Source organism: Megalops cyprinoides, chromosome 2, assembly GCF_013368585.1.
Source record: "Megalops cyprinoides isolate fMegCyp1 chromosome 2, fMegCyp1.pri, whole genome shotgun sequence".
NCBI classification, from domain to species: domain Eukaryota; kingdom Metazoa; phylum Chordata; class Actinopteri; order Elopiformes; family Megalopidae; genus Megalops; species Megalops cyprinoides.
The window spans coordinates 31,682,494-31,703,142 of NC_050584.1; the positions used below are offsets into that span (position 1 = coordinate 31,682,494).

At 41.3% G+C, this 20,649-nt stretch overlaps 1 protein-coding gene across 1 annotated transcript; it reads right to left on the reverse strand.

Annotated features, from left to right (window-relative positions):
* Positions 1-1,028: 1,028 nt before the first annotated feature.
* znf648 (zinc finger protein 648) lies at positions 1,029-5,336 on the reverse strand. Its single transcript, XM_036518762.1, has 4 exons — positions 5,186-5,336; positions 3,952-4,021; positions 2,397-2,464; positions 1,029-1,981 (listed from the first exon to the last, which is right to left on the reverse strand). Exons 2-4 carry the CDS (start codon positions 3,990-3,992, stop codon positions 1,029-1,031), a joined length of 1,062 nt encoding a protein of 353 aa, XP_036374655.1. The 5' UTR covers positions 3,993-4,021; positions 5,186-5,336.
* Positions 5,337-20,649: the final 15,313 nt, after the last annotated feature.

The window sequence follows — 20,649 nt, forward strand, 5'->3', positions numbered from 1 at the left end:
CCTTTGATGTCAGAAACACATGACATGGAGGCTACTCACAGCAAGAGGCCAGGGGTTATGGGCTATACTGGAACTTCAGCCATTCTGCCCTTGCATCCATAAAAGTCTCACTATTTGAACATAAAAATACCCCTCACCATGACACTTAACGCGCATTTGCTCAAACTAGTGTGTTACTGAAGGTGATGACACTGTAATCCTAGTGCTGGCCCCATTGACTCTTTTGTGTTACTTCCTTTGATCAATGTGTCAGCCAGCTAGCAAAGGATAGCAAAAAAACTTTTGCAGTACAATATAAATAATACATGTAGTAAATGAATATTTGTTTGTGGTGGGTAGACACAGTGGTAGTATTTGCTGAATTAAGCACTTAACTACTTGGCTTTTAGTAAGGCTACATCACCACACCCAGGCATGAATGCACAGATTACCATGCTTGATTTCTTATTTGTGTATGTATAATATGGCTGTCCATTACTGCAGTGGAAAAGGAAAGGTTAAAAATACATGTACACTCTGCTAATGTAGCTAGCCATCTGTTTTAGATAGCTATGGTGGTAATATGACTGCATTTGTGGCTCAAAGTGAGACCAAAGTAGTTAGCTAAGAAGGTAGATAGTTGTGTTTTCACCATGACTTATTGATGTCAAGTTCTCTCTCTTGCCACTCACAGATATGTAATATTGGATCATTTTCTTCAATAAATAAATGACCAAGTATAATATTTTTTCTCATTTGTTTAATTAGGTTCTCTTTATCTACTTTTAGGACTTATGTGAACACCTGATTATGTTTTAGGTCATATTTATGCAGAAATATAGAAAATTCTAAAGGGTTCACAAACTTTCAAGCACCACTGTATATTGATTTAGCAGTAATTGATATATTTTCTAGTATATGCAGAAATAGCTTACTTAATGTGTTCCTCATGTTCCTTGGGATTTTACATGTTATAATAGATTAGTGTATGGCATGTGTTACGACAGCTGCAGTGCAGACTGGAAGGCTTTGCCACACTCGCTGTGGGTCTAGGTCCTCTGGCTGCAGTGCTGCTCCTGATGGCGCTTGAGGGCAGCAGAGCGACTAAAGGACATGCCACAGGCCCGGCACCCAAACGGCTGCTCCCTCGTGTGGACGCGCTGGTGGCGTGCCAAGCGGGAGGCCATGGCGAAAGCCACCCCGCATTCAGAGCACTTGTGAGGCCGCAGGCCGCTGTGCAGCGTCTGGTGCTCCAGCAGGTTGGAGGACTTAGTGAAGGATTTGGAGCAGATGGGACAGGTGTAGGGCCGCACCCCCCTGTGGGTCTTCTGGTGCTCCACCATGCGACTGGCTACTGCAAACTCCTTCCCACAGTCTGGGCAGCTGAAGGGCTTCTCGCCCAGGTGGGTGCGCTGGTGGCGGAGCAGGGACAGGGGCTTGTTGAAGGTCTGGCCGCACTGCGTGCAGGGGAACGGCTTGTTGTTGGCGTGTATGTTGCGCTCGTGCTTGCGCAAATCGGACGAGCGCACGAAGTCCTTTCCGCAGGATGCGCAGGTGTAGGGCTTCTCGCCAGTGTGCATGCGGATGTGCTTGCGGTAGTCCGAGGACCAGATATAGGTGCGATCGCAGAAGGGGCAGTGGTAGGGCCGCTCCCCAGTGTGCAGGCGTTTGTGCTGCTGCAGAGTGCCCTGGTGGGAGTAGGCCTTGCCGCACAGCTCGCATACATGGGGCTTCAGACCTCTGTGTGTGTCCATGTGGCTCAGGAGGTTGCTGGACTTCTTGAAAGCCCAGCTGCAGTGCGTGCACTTGTAAGGGCGATTCTCAGGGTCTCCCTGGACACCCTGTTTCTTCATGGTGGCAAACACAAATGGGGCTGTCTGTTTTTCCATAGGATCTGCCTTTACTTGCTCCATCGTTTTGTTTTTTGGTCCCTCACGTACTGCGTCTTGCTCACCTGAGGTAGCTTTCTGGTGGCCGCTGTGGAAAGCCTCCAGTGAATTTGCTGCAATGAGGCCAACAGTAACAGGGGTGAGTGACTGGCTGCAAACATGGACAGTACCACATGGGGCTCTGTTATCCTCAAAGGCCCGTCCACTGAGCTTCTCTGCCACAGTCCAATTATGTGATTCTGCAGTGTATGGGTAGTTTAGCACAGTAGAAAAACTGTCCGAAGACAAGTTAGACAGGGTGTACTCTCCTGACATTCCCCTCAGAGTTAATAGAAGTAACACTGTCAGGTAGAAAGTGGAGTGCCTTGTCACTATTGCAATTTATTTCATTTCTTCCCAGTGAAAAGGTGTCGTTATTCAAATTCTTTGGATTCCCTTAAAGCCCAGGACTGAGCCCTGCTCGCATCTGTTTGGACATCTGTTGTTTTTTTTTCTCTAAATAATTTTCCCCTTACTAAGATACATTACCAGCTACACAAGATTGCGTTGTATATGTCTCCACAGATTTCTTCATGCATTTAACTCCACTGCAGCATCTGAAAGCAGGAAAATGAGCATAATGAACATCACTAGTACACTGGACAGTATAGGCAGAAAGGTATGCCATAAAAACTAAAAAAGACCACAAATACCTCTGACACATCCCCACATTACTCTTTTGATGAGGTAAATATATCTGCTGAGTATCTGCCCGATTCAGCCTGTTGATTTGGTCTCCATTTTCTCAAATGCACCCCAATGTAACAGATTTATGCACAACAAATATATATGTGTGACTGCAAAAAGTCACTGAATGGAGAGTGTGAAAAAAGAGTGTTTCACTTGCACTTAGTACTATGTAAATATGGCTGTGGTAGCATAGCCGCATTGTGTATTGCTTTAGCTACCAGTGACAAATCAGATAAAGTGACAGCAGAAAATATCAGCTGTTTTTCAATAAAATAGTACCATTCATACAGCACAGCACATTGATATGGTTATAGTGGTACACTTGTTTGGTTTGGAGTCTGGCAAAAGGATCACACCTAGCCATGAATTAATGTTGGTGACCCCCCCTCCCCCTTTTAGACTTCATAAACAGGGAATAGAAAGGGGGAGATGGGGTAGAGGATGGATGCTGTGAACAGCTGGCACAGAAGAGAAGTGGCAAGTTACTGTTTGGCTAGACTTAGTTAATTGCATAGTGATTATCTGAAAGTTCTCTTCCCAAATCTTCATTTGGAACTTCAGTATATGACAAAGACATCTACTGTTGTTGTGTATAGGCCTTTTCACAGACTGTTAAAACAGGTCATGTGTCTGACATTACCAGGTGGGTTTCACAAACCAGGCTGAGAATTCTCACATCTTCTTGGTGAGCTCTGCCCTTGGCATGTGTAAGGCATACAATTTTGTCAAGAACCTGAGATCTTAAGTAGGCCCATCACACAGCACTCTGGTCTGGTCCCTGTTCACATGGTAACACAAGAGTTTCCTTCTTGGCAGCTTTTGCCTTTTGTACCGAGTAGATGGAAGAATATAGTTCCAACTCTACTTTTAGGTGCATCATTTTATGTCATCTTTATACATTATACTCACTTCCCATTTGCCTAACCCTTTATAATAGTATTTAATGCTGATGAAGACAAAAATAACCATGAGCATTTTCTGGTGTTGTCTTTTCCTAAGTCTTGAGAAGGAGCAAGCTCTCATTATTGTATAGTGTGCAAATTTCCCATTAGAACAATTGTGATAGCAAATGTGTTGGCATCATATTTGACATTACACGTGTACTATTGGCTTAAACAGTCTGATATATTGCCAAACCACATATGGATGTCCCACAGCCACTATGCCAATATGACTTCTTCATATACAGGGGTGCCAGAATATGGACAGGAAACAAATCTCACTACTCCTATTCTTTTAGTAAATGCCATTGAGTCATCTTGAATATGAAAAGGCTAGCCTCTTCTCTTACTTAGTAAAAACCTATGGTTGATACAAATCTCTGACTTGCTTGGAGGGAAAAGGAGAAATTTACCTTGCTTCAACATGTTCACCACTAGAATTCTGGGCTTGCATCTATCCATTTCCCCACTTCACCTCTGACCCTGATGACATAAGGAAACTATGTCAGTGACCACAGGTGTGGATGAGCTTTGAATAATGCAAGGCAAAATGTAAATCTCAGCATTGCCTAGAGCATCTGAACACACCAAACACACTCAACGGTGATAAAATGTCAGGACCTCCTTTTAACATTTTATCGAACCTAAAGTCTGCATCACTGGACCAGTGTTTGGCTTGCTTGGCCCAGAAGGAAGAATTCCTCCAACCCATTTAATTAAGGATTAAGAATTTAGTTAAGAATGCCTCCCTCCTCAATTATGTCAAATGTCAAACGTTAATGTCAAACCATTGCTTTAATGAAATTATTAAAGAATGGATTAAAAGGTTTTTGTAAAAAAAAAAAAAGTCTTCATTAGAAGGTTAGGATGAAAATGTTACGGGGAACAATAAGTGATGATAAAACAATTCTTCATTCTGAAAGCTTGGCATGGTCTACATTAATTGGCAGGGTGGCTAGTAAGAATGTAAGAAACAACTTACTTTCGCAACGTTTTCCGTTGTATTACTTTCGAGCACCTCCAAATACAAATGTTTCCATAAACTGAAATACCGGCGAACATAACTCTTAAATAAGCATTGCATTTGCGTAAATCAAAAGAAACATGAGGATCACTGTGCTAATCAATCAACTTTAAGTTCAGCTGTTTTCACTCAGATCATATAACCATGCGAATATATCAACCATGTTCCATTTATTCAGAAAACCAGCAATCATCTCCTTCAATTGAAGCTTAGCCTACTCGCAATATCAGCAATCCGTTCGGATAAATACCATACCACTGAAATAAATTTATGTCACACACTTATCCACGACGAACTGGTAACATGTTCTGTACACTTTTCGTAAAATACAATTCATAAACCGGTATTCATCCTACATGTTCGGCTGAGGTGTTGACAGTTTTGCATGGAAACGCAACTAGAATGTGTCAGGCTAATATAGGATAAATTATCCACAAATTCTCTTGGACAATTCAGCCATTTAACGCATGCACTCGCCAAAAAAGTTTTAAGTCTGTACTTGGTAGTGACGTACGGAGAAGCGTTATGCTGGTACTGATTCTCAGCTGTCATCACCTCTTTACTGAATTATTTTGCAAAAACGCGCTTATGCACACTGGTTGGATGCAGACAGAGTTTCTTACCTTACTGCAACACACCACCGTATCAAACTTCTTGTCCCAGTGACAAAAGAATTTATAAATCTTTTCGGGTTTAAGTGTGCTTATGCTATTCAGGAGACTAACAGAAGGTGTTCTGCAATGACCAAGTGAATCCCAAACCCCAGCTATACGAGTCGATATACGACGGTCATTGCGAATAGTCAGCAGGTTTCCTCCACACAACATGTAGTCAGTTATACTTGAAACCACGCTGCAACGCGATCTCAAATTTCAATAGAAGTCAACAGCAGTCGCGTATACGCTTGAGACACTTCGGAGCGAACTGCTCCCTTAAACCAGGCAGGTTTATAGATAGCCAGCCTCCATGGTCGAACTCAGCTCACCCAACCCAATTCTAGAGTGACAAAGTGTACAAACAGTACACTACAAAGAGTACAAACAACGGAAAAGGGTCCCGGGTCAGTGCTCTAGGGCACTATGTGTTTGACAGAAAATATCAAGGTGACAGCTTCCAAAGTAGCACATAGTACGTGGTCACGTGTAAATTTTACTAGAGTAGAGCAACCCATTGGAATTTTTGTGCTAAACAGAAAAATGCATGCAATCACTGACCATTTCGGGGTGAAAGCGGTCTCTTCTTACAGTTGTGTTAGGCTCCTAAGGCAGTCGAACAGGAGGAACGAAATGATACAGCGCATTGCACCCACTTTGTGACCACTTACAAAAGGCTAATTTAATTCATAAGTTCCAACCAATCATCTTCTGTTGTGCACTCTGGGTCCAAAGATACAACTGAAAGATATGGCAGATCTGAGGCTGGAGAAGGTATAGTCCAAAGTACATGTACATTTATTCATTTGGCAGATGCTTTTATCCAAAGCGACTTACAAGTGAGGCAGAGTACAATACAAGCGAAAAATAAAACAGGGGTCAACAATATTAGAAGCACTGCATGACCAAGTTTCAAAGGTTGGCCAGGCAAGGTACAAACTAGCAGGTAAAGCTAAGGAGTGTGTTAAACCATTAGATTCTTAAAAAATTATTTTATAGTTTAGTGGGAGATAGTTTTGAGACATGAGAAGTTCCTTTTAGGGGGTAGTGTTTCAGGTGCTCATGTGAGAGCGGAAGAGCTGTGTCTTCAGATGTTTCTTGAAGACGGAGAGGGATTCAGCAGAATGGAAGAAGTGTGGAGGTTCATTCCACCACTGGTGGACAACAGCGGAGAAAGTCCTGGATAGTGATTTTATGCCAGGATGTGACAGGACCACCAGGCCCCGTTCGGTGGCAGATCGTAGTGGTCGGGAGGGAAAGTAGGGTTGCAGCAGTGAGTTCAGGTAGGTAGGTAGGTGCAGTTTTGTTTGTCATCCTATACACAAGCAGTAAGGCCTTGAACATGATGTGGGCAACTACAGGGAGCCAGTGGAGTGAGAACAAGACAGTTATAACATGAGCCCTTTGTGGTTGGCTGAAAATCAGACCTGCAGCCACATTCTGTATCAACTGCAGAGGTTTAGTAGAGCGTGCGGGTAGGCCTGCCAAGAAAGCATTGCAGTAGTCCAGTTTTGAGATGGGGCTGCGCAGCATAGGTAGGGCCTGATTTTCCTGATGTTGTACAGCGTGAATCTGCATGATCTGGTAGTCGTAGCAATGTGGTCGGTAAATCTTAGCTGGTCATCTATCACTACCCCCAGGTTCCTTGCAGACCTGGACGGAGTTAGTGTTGTTGAGCTTATCTGAACAGTGATGTCATTCTGGATCGACGGGAACCATTGGAAAAGTAAGTTGGAGACTAAAGCTCTCTGAAATGCATATCTTTTGAACTGTCAAACTTAACAAAGCTGTTTTCTTTGAGCAATGCATTGTTTCCTGCATGTGTTCAGTTTGTTTGGCATATTTAATAAAAGCATTTGCCAATATGTCTGCCAATACAAGGAGCATTTCCATAAGGTTTCTAATGAAGTAAATAGTAACTATACTGCTTTGCTGTTTTGATGAGTATGGCTCATGAATGAAGATAGCTCATTCCACCTCTGCGGGTCTGTTGATGACCTGGTTTGGCCTTGGTAGAAAAGGGTGACAAATGGATGGGCCACTGCAGAGAAGTACAAAGGCAGGCAGGGATTGATGGAGAGCCACTGTGGTTTAGACCATGGTATGTGCTGTGCTTTGAGATGCATGTGCCCTGCAGGGCTGAGAGGGGAGTAACTGGATAGCACAGCGGCAGGTGATGAACATGAACATATACAATCAGGAAGACTATCAAAGTGAGGAGAGAATTGTCTTTATGGTGCTATGGATATATTAATGTTTCTTAGTCACAATCATTATCTCTTCAAAACATTCATTCTTCCAGTCATTTACATAGGGATCTAATATGTATTTCTTCATTTTTATTTTGTATTATCATGTAGAATGTTGTAGTGATAAAATGGTGTAGGAGGCAAGAGTGGTGATAAAAACAGGAATAATAATGTGACTTCTTGAGAAATGTTTTTAAGTAGCACGCAACTTCTCTCACATACATCTCACAAGATGTCATGTTCACATGGCTTTCCAAATCTAATGATACAATTACACTGTTTATTCCTACTAATTATTGTTTTGGAATGCAAATGAATGACTGACTACGGGGATCTGTGACAAGAATAATACATGCTGATGCATGTCTGACCACTTGATAAGTGCCTTGTGAGTGCGTACACGGATCAAGTAACTATGTTGCTGAGGAAATATGAGAGTAGAAGACAGTGATGTGTGGCTGAGTTCAAACACCTGTTAAACTCTGTCCATATCAGACAAAATATTTAGTGCAGCTCCTAATATACTGCTGATATATGTAGAAAATACAGTTTAATATAAATTACAGGCTAAAAAGGATGGCAATCTGTTTTTGGAGAGTGAGAGACATTTTATTTACTCCTTTAGTCTAAACTGATGTAAGTGACTGTGCCCCCAAAGTCCTCAGTGCTTTACCATTTTGAGATAACAAGCAAATCTGCTAGCATGCAGCACTATGTGGTTGCATAAAGTATCCCCCATAGTCAATTTCTATTCTCATTAATGCAGTTACATTTAAATTCTTTAAATAGTATAATTCCATGAGTGGTTGATGGAGAACTTGTGATTCTTTGATTCTACTTTTTAAATCTTTTAAAATAGCATTTATACCATTAAGAGTAGTTAATTCAGCATGTAGTCTTGCTTTCTTAATGTAACATAACAGGTACCCTGCTGTAACAGCAGTTTTACTAATGGAAAGTTGGTCATGCTTGTGTGAGCATCATTTCAAGCTACTATGAAAGAATGAAGGGACAAGTATGTGAGGAATGGCACATTAGGAAAGGATGACTCCAACAGAGGAAACCATAGCTGCTAGCTAGCCCTTACAACCCTAATCACTGCACCTAAAACCTACGTGGGTCATCAAGCACCCTATATGAAAAAAGAACTTCATCACAAACTTTACAGGACAAATCAGTGTACTGACGGTCTTTGAACATGGTGGATTTGAACTTTTAGACTGGACTGAGGATTACAATGACATTTTATGGCTTTATTTGTTTGTTTTGCCTTGGTAAGCTGCTTAGCAGCCTGGATATACAGAGTCTTCACCCAACAAGTTAAGGTAGGCACCAAAGTGGGGTTAGATTTTTTTTGTGTGTTGGTTTTTGCCTGAACTTGGATATTTGTTTTTGATAAAATGCCAGTGCATCCACTGGGTTCCTATTTGCACATTTACACCTTTGTCTAAAAGTGTTCAATAATTGCATCCACTCTGTCTACTCCATGAGCTATCTTGGCTCCTTTTTCCTTGGTCTGTTGCACTACACAAACCAGACTTTGGTATGAACATAATACTCAGAAGTAAGTTGAACTGAATGGTAAAAAGTGGGTATGTTAATTGAATTGAACATACTGGCCAGCATAACTGTTAGGTGTTTATTTTGGATAACCTTGTATCAGAATTGGATGTCACTTTCATTAAGTTCATTAAGTGCTTTTTGCATGCTCAGTAATTTCTGATAATTTTTGTTCTAAGTATTCCAAAAAAAAAAAAAGCTGTCTTTCATTTATCATTACCTGTAGCCAGAAAGCAAGGTAAGCTAACATTTTAAAGCCTGGGCTTTACAGATTTGTTATGAATCAAAAGATGTTTGAATGTATTTGAATTTTGCAATCAAACCTGTAGCAACAACACATGTGAGCGTCATTCTTTGAAAGACCTGAGCTCCATTACCACTTCTCCAAAAAACTGAAAACAGAGATGAGTAAGTGAAATTAATGCTTTTTTCTTGATTAATGTAAGGACCCCCTTTATGCTCTTCAGACATGATAATCTTTCTGCTGTATCCTGTGTCATGATGCTTTGAAGGTAGGGATGAGCTGTATTGGACTGCCTTGGTAAGATAGGCCTTTAATTTGATGTGATTGGAGAGCAGTGAGGGAGGATGAGGAGAGGTGTAACATGGACATATTTTCAGAGATTGAAGACTGTACTAGCAGCAGTAATCTGAATTAGCTGAAGTTGTCTGCCAGGGCATGCACTGTGACTGGTAAACAGTGAGTTGCTGTCTCCATCAGGACAGGGGCCTGCATTTGTAGCTGGGTTGAGTAGGAGGTGAGAAACATACTGGTTCTTTTAATGTTGTTGAAAAGGTACTTGGAAAGACAAGGTTAGCATAGGATTGTGTTCTGTTAAGAACAGCTTGTCATCAATGTCTGGTTTTTAGGTTCTCTGTCCTCTGAGAGAGGAACACTGTAAAACCAGCCATTCAGAGGTTATTCAGTTATTCAGAGGTCTTGGTCAGGTGAGACCCAAAGTTGATCTGTTCCATGAATACTTGCGCCAGGGGTAACATTAGAGTGTGGTTACAGATAAAGACACTTATTGTGGCTGTGTGCCTGCAGCCTTCAAGAAGGTGCAAATTACACCCCTGCAGAAGTTAAGACACCTCTGCTGTCCAGAACTATTGACTGGTCTATCTAAAACACTTTAATGAGCTGTGGCTAACCAGCTATCCTCCTTTCTCTCCCAGACCAACCTACTTCTCCCTTTTCAGTCTTGCTGGTCATGCCACAGAGATTGCCCTATTCTCCATTACTGAAGCTCTTCAGTCAGCCAGAGCTTCCTCCCACTCATCAGTCTCAATTCTTCTAGACCTTTCTGCACATACAGCGGACCACACTCTACTTCTGTCTACCCTAGCTATGTTTGGGATCACTGACACTGCCATTGGGTTGAATCCTACCTCTCTGGATGGTCTTTCATGTTGTCCTGGAACGGTGGGTTGTCTAGACCCCGTAGCCTGTCTTTTGGTGTCCCTGAAGACTTTGTACACAGCTCCCTCCTTAACATGTAATCTCTCGGCTCTGTCATCTCCTCCCATGTCTTTTCATTCCACTTCTATGCTGAAGACACAGAACTCTTCCTGTCTTTTCTGCATGCATTTCAGCTTGCCTGAAAGACATTTCACAGTGGATGCTGGATCACCACCTAAAACTGAACCTGGCTAAAATCAGGATGCTTCTCATCCCATACAACTCCTCCCCGTTTCAGGACCTCCACCTCAGCCTAGACTCTACAAGCCTTATCACCAATAGTACTGTCGAAAGCCTTGGTGTAATGCTTGATAGTCAACGGTCCTTCTCCTCTCAGGTTGCTGTGGTGAGTCGGGCATGCAGATTCTTCTTGTACAACATCCAAAGGATCTGCCCCTATATCATTATGTAGGAACACAGCTCCTAGTTGGTCCTCTTATGCCTGGACATGCCTGTAACTCCCTCTTTGCTTGCCTTCCTGTGTGTGGCATCAAACCCCTACAACTAATCCAGAATGCAGCGGTATGACTAGTCTACAATCTCCCTAAACGTAGTCAAGTTGCTCTCCTCCTCATCTTACTTCATTGGATTCCTGTTATCGCTCACATCAAGTTCAAAACCTTGGTGCTGGCATACAAGACAGTGAATGGGACAGCCTCCTCATACCTACGATCCATCTTCAAACCCTATGTCAAGATCGCTATGCTCTGTAACTATGGGGCAACTGACTGTCCTGTGATGACAGGGTCGCTCCTCTCAGGCATGGTCCCTGTCTTTACTGGTCCCTCAGTGGTGGAATGAACTCCCCACGGAGGTTAGGACTCGCTGGCCATCTTCCGATGCAGACTGAAGACCCACCTCTTCAGACTGCATCTCATTTCTACCTCAGTCCCTGCCCCTTAACACCTGCTACCTCCAGTATTTATTATATATTTATTTTACGTGCAGTATTGTGATGTATCTTGGATTCTGTGTTCTAGCGTCTGATGTATCGTAGTATACTTGGCTTCCATTGCCTAGTCAGATCACACAAGTTGTCTTGTCCTAGGGATTGAGTGGTGTTATGCTCACACTCACTGGTCTGGGAGTCTGACACTGTTGCTCTGGATAAGGGCATCTGCTAAATCCATGTAATGTAATTTAAATGTAAATGGATGACATGTAATGCAGAGAATAATAAATGCATAGCAATGCTGACAATACAGCAGGAAAACTGTTTGATAGTATACAAGTCATTTTGTTGGGGAAAGACTTGAATATCTGAGTATATTGAGGTTTCATTCATTTATTGTTAATAACATGGCCAGTAGTGCAGAATCATACTTTACAGAGTAGAATTTAACAAATATAGTGAATTTCTTAGTTTGTATCAATTCAGTTCTACATGACGCCATTAGGGGATGGTAGAGCACTGTACTTGAAACTGGATTATGTAATATTGTAATTGTATTCCATGCCAGCAGATGTCAGTAAGAAACAATCTTCACCAGATCAATACATTACCATTATGGCATGCTATGATCTTTATTTACCTGCCATCACTAAGGAGCATAAAATTCAATGGTTTAAACCTTAGATCACACCTGTATAGTTTATCTGTTCAGTTTCGTCAGCTGTTAACACTAAGCAGCATAAAATTTTGCAGTTTAAATCTTAAATCACACTGTGTATGACAGTTTACCGATATCTTTCAGCTCCATCTACAAGCACAATATTCAATTTGTGTGGTCGCATGAGAAGTGTACTTGTGTGTTACAGTAACAATATCATGAAAACAAAACCCTCACAAATTGCTCAGACTTAGTGTTCTTCTGTATTTTTCTACCAGTAAATATATAAAGGGTTGGTACATTCCTGGAATGCAGAAATGGTACTGGTTGCTGTCCAAGCAAGTTTTTATCATTAGATATTAATTTGTTGATATTTAGTATCCTTTGATTCTTTTGCATTTTCTCTGACGGCATTTTTGTCCATTTGAAATGGTGTTTTTCATTTAAAAAGAAATTTTGAACTGTTTGTGTAGTTGCAAAAAACGTCAGTTTAGCCAACATGTATTAGAGAGGTGTACCTAATAAAGTGGTCACTGAGTGTAAGAGCAATGGCTGAATTTCATTTAAATGTTACAATCAACTATAGCTGGGCGACAATTTTCCAGGTTTTCTCGATTAATGCGGTTTATTTTTAAAAGACGATTTTCAAAACAGGAAAACCATTCAAATCGATTTAAAAAATGAACTAGATAAACGTTCTGTAAGCAGCAGCATGATAACAGTTATTATTTCATTCCGCGATTCATTTATTGACTGTTACTTGAGGTGGGAGGCGGTGTTCTACTCGTCTGTCAGTCACACTACGTCTTGAGTCTGTCGCGCGTGAATACAAAAATTCCAACACAGCAAGATGGAGGCAGGTAGCTTTCACAGCTGGTAGCAAAGAAAGGTGTAAATATTACTTCGGTGGAATTGGTATGGATTTGAAGAGCTGGATGTGGAACAAAGCAATTTAAAGTGTAGGGTGTGTCGAAAGTCAGTTGTAAACAAAAGTGCTAGTAGCCTACGACTAATTTGTTCCAGCATTTACGACAGAGAAACCCTGTAGAATGGGAGAAATGCGTAAAACAACGGGAAGAAAAATATAAAAGCTGCCCCCCGACATCCAAACCTCCCGCTAAAAGACAGCTAACATTAGCTGCGCATTTTCTGGTGCTGGTCCGTATGGCAAGGCGAGCTACCGGTGGAAAGAAGTTACGAATGCGGTGGCATTTCATATCGCAAAAGACATGATTCCCATTTCCACTAGAGAAAAATGTTCAATAAATTGCTACAAACAGTTGGTCTCAAGTAAGAACTGCCCAGCCGAAAACATTTTGCGGATGTAGTGCTACCCCGTCTGTATTTTGCTACATGTGAACGAATAGCGGAGAAGTTGGAAAAAACATTATTTTATGCTACCACGACAGACCTTAGGAGCAGTCGTACCGTGCAGCCCTACATGAGTTTAACGGTACACTTCATCGATGAAGAACGGACACTGCAAAGTGTTTGCCTCCAGACATGCTGTTTTCATGAAGACCACACGGGCGACATTTAGCTGCTTGGAAACTCAGGGAAGACAGACAAGTCTGCGTGACTACTGACAGCGTGATCTAACTAACATGATCAAAGGTTTGAAGCTGAATGAGTGGAACCATCTCCAGTGCTTTGGACACAGACTCCACAATGCAATTGGTAAGTGTAGCGAAGGGCGAGAGCAGTCACCCTACCCGGACTCGAACCCGGGGCTACGGGGTACTAAACATGCGACTTTGGCCGCGATGCCAAAGAGCAGTCAGAGCGCATACTCAACCGTGGTGACAGCACTCCGTCACAGTAAGTTATACTGAATTCATTTATTCATTATTTTAGATTTTTTTTTTTTTTTACATTTAATTTCACAGGTGTAAAAAATGTTTAAAAAATCTGTTTATTATCCCTCACACAGACCCTGATACAGACCCACCCATCGATAACCAGGCAGCGGGCAGGCAGGGGAACAGATGAAATGCTGGAAAGAGTATCGGTCTGAGGTCCACCTAAGCCTACAGCGGTTAGATAACACTGACCTAGTTTTCACTGCCTTCAACTGTTTCAAAGGACTGTTGTGAAGCACAATGACACATGAACAGGAAAATGTGTAGAGAGGTCAGGTGTTTCTTGCTGTGATGACATCCAGTATGATCCTCACAATCATTGCTTTGTATCTTTGTAATGAATTGAGAGGATGTAAGGGTAATGACAGTGAAGAGATGTAACTGAAACCAGACTGGAAAACACCTGTTTCCCATACAGAGGTCACACACAAAAATAAGATTTGTTGTGCTGCCCTAAAAAAGTGAAACTGCAGGGTTATCTCATAGAGTAGATCCAAGTATGAGGTTCACCATTTCCCAGATGACAAACAGTAGTTGAGCTCTCACTGCATCAGTCACAGTACTACATCCAGTGAAGCTGTGCCATGAGGAGTGGAACCACATCTGTGTTGTGCTGGGGCCAGTGGACTTGCCAATCAGACCTTTGTTAGCACTGTGCCCCAGCAGCAAGTAGGAGTTTCAGCTGCAGAGATTTAGACCTTGCACTAATCCCAAGCCTCTCTAAATGGCTCTCAGAATACCAATGAACTGCAACAAAGTATCTCACAGCTGTACTGCTTCACTGCTACAGACCAAACTGATTTTTCAGAGAGAGATCTGTTACATAACATTCCTTTCACAAAGAGACTGCATGAGGTGCCTGTTACTTGTTGCTAGGACAAAATTTCCAAAACACCTTCAGGAAATTGACCATATCTTTTAGGGTCATTGTTTGTATATGTTATTAAATTACTAACCCTGCTGTACGTTATTGCTCAGAGGCCACTACAAGCACTCATTTTAATTTGATTCAATGTATTAATGTTTTCAATGTATTAATTATTAATTCATTTTATTTATTATTAATTGTATTAAGTATTAATACAATAGTATAATGTATTAAAAGTGCATTAACACACTTGTAGGGTTGGATGGATTTGTATCAAATGATCTTTACTTTAATTATATGGTTTTGCAGTATTCATACCTATTCTGTAACATTAATGGGCAAAATGCAGGGTCTGTGGATGTAAGACCAGTATATAGGTACAGAATGTTCAGTACATTTCTCATTCATCTTCATGTATTTTTGCAGCAACTTCCTTGAACAGAATAGGGTAAACAAGGTGTAATATTGCATATAACCAGTGGGGGACACTATGCCTCAGAAAAACAGCATGATGAAAAATGACACCCATGATGCATTGAAGGCAGGACACTTCCAAAATATTTGTTATGTTCCCACTAAAAATCATGTTTACTCTTGTGTGTCTTAGATAACTGACAGGTTCCAGTGCCTGCCAGAATTGAATTAGGTTTCACAAATTAGACTGCTTTTCATGTTTGGTAATAAGTTGACAATAGACACACAGCAGAGGGTTTAAAACAGAGAATTTCCCAGCAGTTCTGAGAACACAGAAAGCCTCTTAACAATTTTCACTTTTCATTTTACAGTTTAAAAAAAAAAAAAAACCTCCTGAAGGTTGGCCACTGTTGCATTTTCACTCTGCATTTGCTTTTTGACTATACACAGCTTCCTGTTGGTGACATGCAACAGATGATCACTGAAAAGAATAAACAAATGATGATGTAAAATAAAATATCTGTTGTGCTTAATGCCAACACCTGGACAATGTATAAAGATGATTAATGTCCACATATTGCATACTAGTCAATCTGAAAGGTTTCTGTGATCAAGTGAGTGAATGTACTTTCATCCCATTACATATATTTGGTTATATGCTGAAGTTACTTGGGTTATAGTATGCATAATGAATTGAAATATTCAAACTGCTTTGTGTTGACGGACAGGTGTCTGAAATGATACAGTTTAGAACAAAACATATAAAGGAAAATTGAGAATGCCCTTTTGAAACCTGATCAAAGATGGTATAGACTCCCATAAACCCATCTACAATGCTGGGAGTCCACATATCAGGCTGATTGTTGTTAGACAGACAGGCTTCATTTTGGGGCTTCTTGGCTGAAGGTGTAATTCCCTTCTTAAGATAAGCTACAATGTAAAGCACATATACACTCATACAGTGTATAACACATGAAGACATTTCACACAAGCATTGCAACAGCCTTAATACAAGAGTCTTGTGTGAGACCCAGTCAGACCATAAGCATTTGCTTTGTTGGTTGTGATCCATTGAGCAGAGGTGGAAAACCCCGGCTTCAGAAAGTAAAAGTCCTGCCACATATTCATTCCACCCATGCACTACACCAGCTGAATTTAATTAGCACTCTTCAGCAAGGTAGAGGAGCTAATTAGTGAAATCACCTTGTTTAGTGAATGACTAGAAGAAATACATGGTAGGACTTTCACTTTTTGAAGCCGGGGTTTTCCACCTCTGCCATTGAGTAGGTACAGTATTGCAGTTTCCAAAACTTGTGGTCAGTAAGTACAGGCTCATGATGAGAGTATCGTACTTGTGGGCTTGCTTACATATGAGAGGTGCTTGACAGCACATGGCACCGAACTATCCCTGTTCTTTTCCTTACCAGCAATGAAACATAATCATCCTTAAAATGAAATAGAAGGGAAGCTTTAAACTTTATTGACTTTCCCACAGTATTTTAAAACTCACTCCTGCAATCTGTCACCCTGCCAAGAAGGGGGATAACGGGGCTTTGTATACTTGGGGCTAAGGGACAGCATTTGCACTGTCCAGCCCAGCTGGTTTAAGCTGCAGGAGCCATGACAGGGTGACAATGTTACTTCATGGCCTGATCTTGTGTTTCTATGACCATACAAGGTATTGGCTTGGCCATTTGGCAAATTAACCTGCCAAAAAAGGTGCATAATGCAGCCTCGATCTCAAGAACACAATGGCAGCAGAATCCAGCCCTGATGGCCCCCTTGCTGTTTCAGTTTCCCTGACAAATAAGAAAAGCCTACATTGAAGACATGAGTGCTTGCATGCAGTGTGCATAATATTGCAGAAATGGTTGGCTGAAGAACATAGGCATTCTGGAAAATCCAATCTTAATCTTACAGGCACAATAAGTGAATCACTGGAACACTGTGGATTTTCATCTACGGGTCAGTTTGGGAATAAAAATGTAACATTTAGCAGATACTGGAAATTATCATGCATAACTGCCATATTGAAGGAAGTGGAGTGTTCAGTGATAGCAAAATGAGGTTCACTGAAAGAGATTATAAACTGAGACTTTCAGGTTTGTCCACACATATGAATGCAAGTTTGCAGGAAGTTGCATTGTTTTGTGTAAAGCCTTGAGCAACTACAAAATCTTTCTTTGATACTACAAATAATATTGCCAATTGACTTATTCCAATGTGGAAATACACAAACAGACACTATCACAATACAAAAGCAACAAAATAAACAAAACAGCATCTTACAAAACATAGACCATTGAAGTACAGAATAAATAAAAGAAGCAGTTGAAGCACATGTCCTTGAGGCATATTTGTAAAGCTAACTTCAAACGGGAGCACTGTATGTTTTCACTCTTTTCAGGCTGCGTACTGCATATCCTTTTCCTTTCTGCTGTGCAGGAAACCTGCTCTTGCTCGCCCTGTCTACACTGTGTTTTTGGCACTGTTGAGCCATAACTGTATGTAATTGGAGTCCATACACTTGGAAAGCAAAGATTCAGCAATGCTGTGAAAGATTTTTGAAGGTTTTGTTTACATATGAAAATCCATAGTCGTCTCCAGATTCCAAAATTAAAGCCACATGGTGAATTCATGGTAAAATCACCTTGGACTGTTCATGATGAGCACAGAACACACTGTTTGATTCAGATATGGTCAGTGTAATATGTGAAGCAATTTATTTAAACATCTGTGATCACTGGTCTTACCACAATTGTCACTATCTTTGTGCAATTACACCAATTCCTTTGTTGTATTTTCTGATATTGGCCACGGGTCATTAGTGTAATGCACCCATATAACATAAAGAAAATTGGATCTACACAGCATCTGCTTTATGCTCATGTTTGTGGATAAGCAGAGTGCCTCTTCCTTCAGGAATTCATTTATGAGGTCACTGATCTTGCGCACACTTTTAAGGAGGGGGTGCTTTGTGCCCTGTGTGGGAAGGCAAGAATCTGAATGGGAATGTACGTACTAGGCTAAAGTTTCCACTTTATGTTTGTATATGCCTGAACAGTGAACACACCATTAGGTAGTTCTGTTCACTTCCTGTGCAGTCCATCCAGCAATAGGACCTTTCCCCGCTGCTGCATCATGCCTCATGACTGGTTCCAAGCGGCTAAGATGCTCATTTTAGGGGAAGATATCCGATGCCCTCTGGCTGGCTATGTGCTTACTGAGTGCCATTTCTGTCCAAGCAGCCACCTCTAATCCACTTATTTATGGGCAGAGCCAGTATGGTCTGGACTGGGTGTTTAGCATGTCATGTTTTTAACCCTGCTACACAGAACAACACCACAAAGTTGCATTGCTTCTACTACGATCTTTGAACATGCATTGTCAGCTGGTAGTTGAAAGTCAGACAAGTTTCTCTACTAAAACAATGGCTTACTACTTGTCATAATGGGGTAACTGTGCTACATGATTTGTGGGTTTGCGTGGCTAATCTAGCCTTGTGACATCAGTGATAGTTTCTTGTACTACTGTAGTCAATGTCCCTGATTGTTCCTCGTCCTGCAATGTTAGTGCAAGGTACAATGAAGTACGCACGAGAAGCGGGAAAACAAATTACTGCACCACGAGCACACACAAATCTGCTTATATATAAGTCTTTGGATCAGTGCCAGAGCAAGTCAGTATAGAACATTACATAAAGCTGTGAAGGATCCAAAGAACAAGCACTCATTTCTGCACTTTGCTGTTTGCAACTCAGAAAAGGCCCATTGGCTGGAGCCCATGACTTGGCCTTGCTAAGTGAAGCTCAGTGAAAGTGTCATGCAGTACTGCACTGGTTAAAGGAGGTGTCCATATCAACTTGTTCGTAACAGGAACTTTTTTCATTCTGAGGGAACGTTTGGTTCAAGCAAACAGCATGCCCTCTCTCCCCTTGGATGATAGCTTAACCTTTTCTGCTCTGGTCCTTGGCTGCACTCCCACAGGGTGTTCTTTTTAGACTGCTCTCTCCCTGTCCAGACTGCAACCTTTCCCTGATGTATTTTTTGTGCTTTCTATTCCTCTTCACCTAACCATCTCATCCCCTTCATATTGCGGGGTGGCTTTGTTTTAGTTGCTGTTGCAGTTTCGGGACAGAAGCAGTTTTGGGATAGAACTATAAAAGCTGTAGCAGATGGGTAGGGTTGCAATGTCCATTTGAAGATACCTGAAATCGTGAAACAACCGTGAAGACAAAGCATTGAAAGACATTTGGACTGTTTGGACTCATTTTTGGAACTTCTTATACCCCTATTGCATTTAACAATTTCTTTCCCCCTCACCAAGTAGACTAACTGTCCTTCCCTTCGAATCCCTTCCAGTATGTACCTGCCATCTCAGACTTGTTTCTGCAACAGGCTTGTCAAGTAAAAGTCTCAGTTACCAGCAATACCCCAAGGATTAAATGGTCTATTGTGTTCCTTGGGTGCTGCAACACCAGCTTTACAGTTCAGCTCATCTCTGACATTGAGCCAGCATTTTATGATTCTTCACAAATATAATCAGTTCTATATGAAAGGTCCTCCCCAATGGATTCTTTGTTGTCTCTCATTAAGGATAATGTTTCTCATGGGTGTCACCTATGCACCTTCACCTATTCACCTTTGTAGCTCTAAAAGTCATTGTTACATGGCTAAATGATGCCTTGGAACATTTGGCCCACTGGCTTCAGGTTTAATCCTCTTTCAGTCCTCTTATGGGCCCTACTTCCTGGTGTGAAAAGTACTTGTGAAACTTAAAACTTGATCATGTAAATTAATATTGTTGGCACAGTGTTCCAAAACAAGGTAGTAAGTAGGAACTTAATTCATTTTTCATCGTGTTGAGTTTGTTCTGGTTTCACCTCACAAGTACGGGTATGCATTTCAGACCACGAATGAGTGAAGCCTCAGTTCTCTTCCATCAAAAAGACATGTAGAGGATGAGAAAGTATGAATTCAACAGGGTATTTGGGAATGTAATCTCTGTTGATAATTTTTAACATTAATTCTAATTAGGCAAGTATGTGTGGTGTGAACTTACTGAACGCTTATGTCCGCAAGTGGGTCATAGATATGAAAGTTCATCAAGTTCATAGAACAGAACTTTTCCTCATTCAAGATAGGCAAGTTCTAGGAGGTACCACAGACAGCACATGAACAGATAAAGCATTTGTAAGCATACTGGGCTTTCAAATGTTTGGATATTTGTAACAACAAAGGACCAAGATCATAAAGCAAATGCCTTTACTCTGCCATTGACAGAAATTGAATAGGAGATGCTTTTATTCTAGCTGACTCATGGTGGTCCATGTTAATTAGTGATACAAAGAGAATGAGGCGTCAGAGTCTCTTAATCAGGCTCTCATTCCCAGAGTTCTCATGCCAACTGCCCTGATCTGTGGCCCTGAGATGGGCAGTAAAATGCGAAGTCTCCTGTAGCTTGTAAGGACAAGAA

What these genes read in the sequence shown, in the direction of transcription:
- znf648 (XM_036518762.1), bottom strand. Translation starts at nt 3,992, where the DNA reads ATGCAAGCCCAGAATTCTAGTGGTGAACATGTTGAAGCAAG. An exon ending in GGTGAACATGTTGAAGCAAG is followed by an intron (nt 2,465 to 3,951) that starts GTAAATTTCTCC and finishes TCCTGCTTTCAG; the next exon opens with ATGCTGCAGTGGAGTTAAAT. An exon ending in AACGCAATCTTGTGTAGCTG is followed by an intron (nt 1,982 to 2,396) that starts GTAATGTATCTT and finishes GCCTCATTGCAG; the next exon opens with CAAATTCACTGGAGGCTTTC.